This window comes from Salvelinus sp. IW2-2015, linkage group LG18, assembly GCF_002910315.2.
Source record: "Salvelinus sp. IW2-2015 linkage group LG18, ASM291031v2, whole genome shotgun sequence".
NCBI classification, from domain to species: domain Eukaryota; kingdom Metazoa; phylum Chordata; class Actinopteri; order Salmoniformes; family Salmonidae; genus Salvelinus; species Salvelinus sp. IW2-2015.
The window spans coordinates 61,703,394-61,709,696 of NC_036858.1; the positions used below are offsets into that span (position 1 = coordinate 61,703,394).

The 6,303-nt window shown below is 42.9% G+C and overlaps 1 protein-coding gene across 2 annotated transcripts in view; it reads right to left on the reverse strand.

The window, feature by feature from the left end:
- The window catches only part of macrod2 (mono-ADP ribosylhydrolase 2), a 1,308,647-nt gene extending 1,302,834 nt beyond the window's left edge, over positions 1 to 5,813 (reverse strand). Inside the window, exon 1 of one of the 2 annotated variants that reach the window (XM_024007574.2) lies at positions 5,561 to 5,813. In XM_024007574.2, coding sequence (XP_023863342.2) covers positions 5,561 to 5,597 — 37 coding nt within the window. In that variant the 5' untranslated portion in view covers positions 5,598 to 5,813. The remainder of the gene's footprint in view (positions 1 to 5,560) is intronic. The other variant, XM_070448731.1, reaches the window with a different exon arrangement.
- Between the last annotated feature and the right edge of the window lie 490 nt (positions 5,814 to 6,303).

A 6,303-nucleotide genomic window follows, 5' to 3' on the forward strand; every position in this document is an offset into this window, starting at 1 on the left:
TGCCTAAACACTTTATTTGGTGTTGACTAGCCTACCACTGTTTTATAATCTGGTCGTGACTGGGGCATAACATTTTTATAATGGTGTGGACTGGGCCTACCACTTTATAATTGGTGTGCTGGGCCCTAAACACTTCTATTAATGGTGGGATCTGGGTGCCTACACTTACAAATGGTATATGACTAGACCTACACGTTATCAATGGTGTGACGGGTCCTACACTTTCATAATGGTGTGGTATGGCTCCTTTAATGGTGTACTAGCCTCATTTAATGGTGTGACTGGGCCCTAACACTTTATATGGTGACTTGACGGTGCTTAGACAGCTTTATAAATGTCGTCGTGACTATGCTGACACTTTATTAATTTTGTCAGCTGATGGGGCCAATGACACTTACTAGACCTAATTGTTATAATGGTGTGATGGGCCTAACATGTTAATGGTGTGCTGAACCTTAACGGTTGACATTACCTATAATGGTGGTGACTTGGGCCTAACACTTATATAAGTGTGTGACTAGGCCTAACGATTATTAATGGTGTGATAGGCCTAACACACTTATAATGGTGTGAGCTGGGCTTAACCCTTTATAATGGCTGTGACTAAGGCCAACACTTATAATGGGTGATAGGACCTTAACAACGATATGTGTGGACTGTTAGGCCTTAACACTTATAGATGTGATTGTATGACTGGGCCTAACACTTTAGTAATGTGTGTGGGCCTAGCACTTACGATATGGTTGACTGACTCACTAAATGGTGTGACTGGGGCCTAACACTTCAGTCACACCATTTATTATAGTAATGGTGGTTTAGCCCTTATTCAGCTACCTGACTGAAGGCCTAACACTTATATGATTTATCTTTCTATAATGGGATGTGATGAACGTGGACACCCCTATAAAATTCATGTATCCCTGTGCAACCATTTATTATTTACCTTTATCTACACCATTGACCTGATTTATAACGTCTCTCTAACACTTTCCTCACTATGGTTAAAATTACCTAGTCACACCATATTAAATGTTAGTTCATTTCACCCCATTAATAATATTTTACAGTTACCACCATATAAACCTGTACACCAGTATAAATTTACCATTCACACCATTAAGGACCACCGTCGATGACCTTTTAAAGTAGCCTCTTTACCACCACTTGGCCTACACTTTATTCAATCGGGTTGTACACATACCATTGGAAGGTGTACTGGAATCCCCTAATTAGCACACCTATAATATTAATGCACACCACCTGAGTCTGTAAAGGAGCCCCCAACCAACATAAAGCACTTATCCCACACACCATAATAAAAATGATACAATATTGCAAGTTTACCTAAAACCAGATAAATGAGCCCAGTACACACCTAAAATAACGCATGTTATGCCTGTGATTTCACACCATAGTAAAAAATATAGCTGACACACCAGAAAAACACCATCACAATGGAGCGCAGGGTCTGCTCGTACGTGATTGTGGACTTGAGAAGCCATCGCACGCATTTATCGGTTATCGCATACAACTAGTGCGAGGTATCCACAATGTACAGAGAAAGAACTTATAGCACTAATCATCATAGACATTCTCGCCAGTATGTTAAGGTCTAGCCGGCCACCTGAGGAATTGTAGGTCTGCTATTACCCAGCACATCGAGCTGCTCATCAGTGAAAACATCGTAACAAGGCCTGAGGGGTAAAAATAACAATCACGCATACATCCACAAAGCCCCCATTCGATTTCAAATAGCAAATTCCTGGTAAATTGCTAACAGCCACTCATAAAGCACATTTTTTTCTCACCCTCATCCCTGTAAGCTATGTTTAATAATAATGGATCGCGCAGTCAGTAAATGCTCGATTAAGTTCCTCAACATAGCATATGAGTACTAGTACAATCCGCAAAAACATTGCGACGCCTCATATACAATAGCGCCATCAACAGCGGGAGTCTCTCAAAATGGCCACCCCTTCCTGCGGCCGGTGGGAAGAGTTACGACAGAATTAATGCACCGCCCATTAGCCTATCCTGTATCACCCTTACACACTGTCATCTTAATCCAGTACGGGCCTGTCTGAGAGATCGCAATTGTTTTGCATTCATATTAACAGGTGAACTTGCAGAATAAATAAACGCTACAATCAAAACACTGGAAAACTTCCTACCTGGCAAGCCTCGAGTAAGCAATGAATTTATGCACACTATTGCATGGAAAGCCCAGACCGCCACCGTGTCGCCGCGCTCCCATATTAATGTGTTCGAGAAGTTATAAAAAAGAATGAATGACGTGCTTACTTAAAGTTGATGACAGCAGGCTCAGCAACCGTGGCGAACCAAAGCCAGACAGGTGACCAAAACGGCCCCCCTGAGCATGCAGTAAAAAAACACAGCAGTGAAAAGGAATGGAAACCAACAGGAGGACGGAGAGAGAAGGCGGACCATGCTCGACCGAAACAGGGCACGTAGTCACTGACTGGAAAACTGTAAGTTAGCGAACGACTACGTCTGGCAGTGTCATAGAAGTAAACTGATAGAATATATAAAAAAAAAAATGGCACACTGAAAACTCAAAAACAAAACGACAGGGAACGCACAGAACACTCGGCAGCAGACAAAAAACAGACAGCAAATGAACCAGCGCACGCACCGCATCGCCCCAGCTCTCACACAGCCTGCTGAGCACCAGCGCATCCTGCCTTAGCGCGAACAATCATGCGAGGCTTCGCATGCCGGACTCGCAGTTGTGACGGGACAGTGCTATCCTACGCCACCATGTTATGTAAGGCCAAGCACATTATAAAAAAGCCTGTTGCCATTATAACTCAACAGGCGCGAAGACATCACCGATACTTCCTGGACTGTCAGAAAGATAGTCCTAATCGAGCAGGATGCGGTCAGCTGTAAAGCCATGGGAGACATGGAGAGAGATGATGGTACAGATTCATTGTAATGGTCCCCAACCCCAAAAATAAGTCTTCTACCTTTCTTTCTGTCTTCCAGTCCTTTTCTTTCTGCTCATGGTGCCGTGGTGATAGGACTTGGAGTTCGTGTTTTTTGACTGTGGCAACCCACGAACTCGAAGCGTATGGTAGACCAGTGAACTGAAGAGAGAAAGTTAAAACAACCCCGGAGCTAGCAGCTTAACCCACGACGTCTCTCTCACCTGTGAAAACTGTCAGATTTCTATGGACCCGTAATGCAGGCTCGATGCAACCTAGCCTGATGAGCCCCGTAAATTATCTTGTTGGAATCACGGCCAAGCGATTGGCTGTCGGAGACAAGGAAGTAGATGTGCGATAGGAGCGCACTGATGTGGCAGTCAGATGATGGCACACATAGTGGAATTTGCTGTTCGCCTTCAAAATAAAGTCCCCATTGAAACTGATCCAAACGGATACAAATAGTGAATAATGCCATATTTGGAATAGATAATGCTAAACAAGTTTGGACTGTTGTTATAATAACTTACAATAATACAATAATTAATTAATTTGACAATGAACTGTCAATGAAAACAAACAGTTATATGTATTAGACTGCACAATTGCAATGGGGGCATACATATATGCACCGTACACCTTACCAACTCTTTCCTTACTTAATTTGGAATTGTAATTCTTTGGGGTTGTCACTGAGTAGTAGGCGGGATGCCCCATTTCATGAGTGCAAACTTCATAGGTAAGGCTGTACAGTGCATATATGTAGGCCCCAAATGCAATTATCTATAACATCACAGCAGTGGAGGCTGCTGAGGGGAGAAGCTACTATATAATGGCTGGAACGGACTAAGCAAGATCTTGGCAAAAAGAACTGGAAGGCGAGCTCCAAAACAGCGATTTTACTTGATGTAGTGGCAAAAATGTGGATACGTATTCGCAATTGAAGTTATGCTCTCAGCCCATTAGGCCCCCGCAACAATGCGGAGACCCCTTAATAATGCTGTCCCCAATTGAACTGTTATATTGTTTTTTTTATGTTTTTGTCAAATAACTTAATTATGGAAGTGTACGTTATTTATACAAAATACCAACTCTTAGTTTTAGGCATATCTAGTACCAAATATAACATTATACCACAGGTACCTTCCTTGGGATATCCTAAATATACCAACGTCAACCGCGGGACCAGAAGATCATCACATTTCACCCGAAACAGATGAACACAGCAGAGAACCTATTATTGAGTTGAAGATAGCTAACAATCCACCGCACAAACCATTCCATGGTGGCGTAGTTGTCGCAAATCTTATATGTGGCTAGCTTTCACACAGGTACGCGCCACTTAGAAATTTGGCAGAAAACCCCCGCCGCGCGTTACCGGTAATCGTCGATTCGTTCGAACAACGCAATACTCCACCCATTTGTGGATGCGATGGTAAGGTAAAGACCGGAAACCATGGACCGAAGAAATCACAAAAAATCGGAGGGCGACGGCAAAAAAAGCCAGTCGACTTACGCGGGTAGCAACCTACAGCGAGCCAAGATCCCCACCCAGATGTGACCTCTGTCCAAATAGGACTTGAGGTGACCAGCAGTGAAGCTCTTATGCATCAGTCGTAGCAGCACAAGGGAAATATGCTTGAACGAAAGTAACTAACACTTTATAATGGTGTGACTGGGCCTAACACTTTATAATGGTGTGACTGGGCCTAACACTTTATAATGGTGTGACTGGGCCTAACACTTTATAATGATACAGAATTCTTAGAGATGACGATTGTTTTGTAATAGCCTACTGGGCAGTGGGTTGTGTGTGGGCTACATCTTGCCTGGTTCACATTAGAGTAATAAATATATACACTGCAGTATGTTAATCTACCGGACCTGAGGAAAGTGTTTAAGAATGGTTAGAAGAAAATAGACAAATAAAACACACTTAAGCCCATGATAAAATCCTGACAACATTGTAACTATAACAGTTATTATTACCTCTCTATATCTATGTAGCATCATATCTGTTATTCATAATGATAAAATAGTATCATAGGCAAAACATTGGGCTCATATTACACATAAGCTAACTGTTTACAATAGCCCCTTCATGCCATGATAGACTTAGCTACCTACCTACCTATGTATCTATCAGTCGGGCTCTGTCTTGAGAGCCATTGTCATTCATTCTAACAGGTGAACTTGCAGAAATACACGGCCTACTGGACAAGCCTCGAGTAGCTGCTGTATGCCTTGCTAAAGTCCCCAAACGCACCGTGTGTATATATGTGTGTAAACTAAACGTGGGTTACTGTTATGACAGCAGCGGTGTGGTAATTGTGCGTTTGTCTTATATGGTTCGGTACCAGGCTGAGGCACAGGCGCATCCTRCTTAGCGCAACATCTGTAGGCTTCGCGGGCTCGCATGTGACGGGATGCTGGTGTATGTAGCCAGCCCTATAAAAAGTGCCTTATAATCAACAGCCGGTGCTCACCGATATCCTGGACTGTCAGATAGATAGTCTATGGCAGACGGTCAAGCTGTAAAGGCATGGGAGACATGGAGAGAGATGATGGTACAGATTCATTGTAATGGTCCCCAACCCCAAAATAAGTCTTCTTACCTTTCTCTGTCTTCCAGTCCTTTTTCTTTCTGCTCATGGTGCCGTGGTGATAGGACTTGGAGTTCGTGTTTTTTGACTGTGGCAACCCCAGACTCGAAGCGTATGGTAGGACCAGTGAACTGAAAGAGAAAGTAAAACAACCCCGGAGCTAGCAGCTTAACCCACGACGTCTCTCTCACCTGTGAAACTGTCAAGATTTCTATGGACCCCAGTAATGCAGGCTCGATGCAACCTAGCCTGATGAGCCCCGTAAATTACGTTGTTGGAATCACGGCCAAGCGATTGGCTGTCGGAGACAAGGAAGTAGATGTGCGATAGGAGCGACTGATGTGGCAGTCAGAGTGATTGGCCACAATAGTGGAATTTGCTGTTCGCCTTCAAAATAAAGTCCCCCATTGAAACTGATCCAAACGGATACAAATAGTGGAATAATGCCATATTTGGAATAGATAATGCTAAACAAGTTTGGACTGTTGTTATATAACTTACAAATAAATACAATAATTAATTAATTTGACAATGAACTGTCAATGAAAAAAACAGTTATATGTATTAGACTGCACAATTGCAATGGGGGCATACATATATGCACCGTACAACCTTACCAACTCTTTCCTTACTTAATTTGGAATTGTAATCTTTGGGTGTCACTGAGTAGTAGGCGGATGCCCCATTTCATGAGTGCAAACTTCATAGGTAAGGCTGTACAGTGCATATATGTAGGCCCCAAATGCAATTATCTA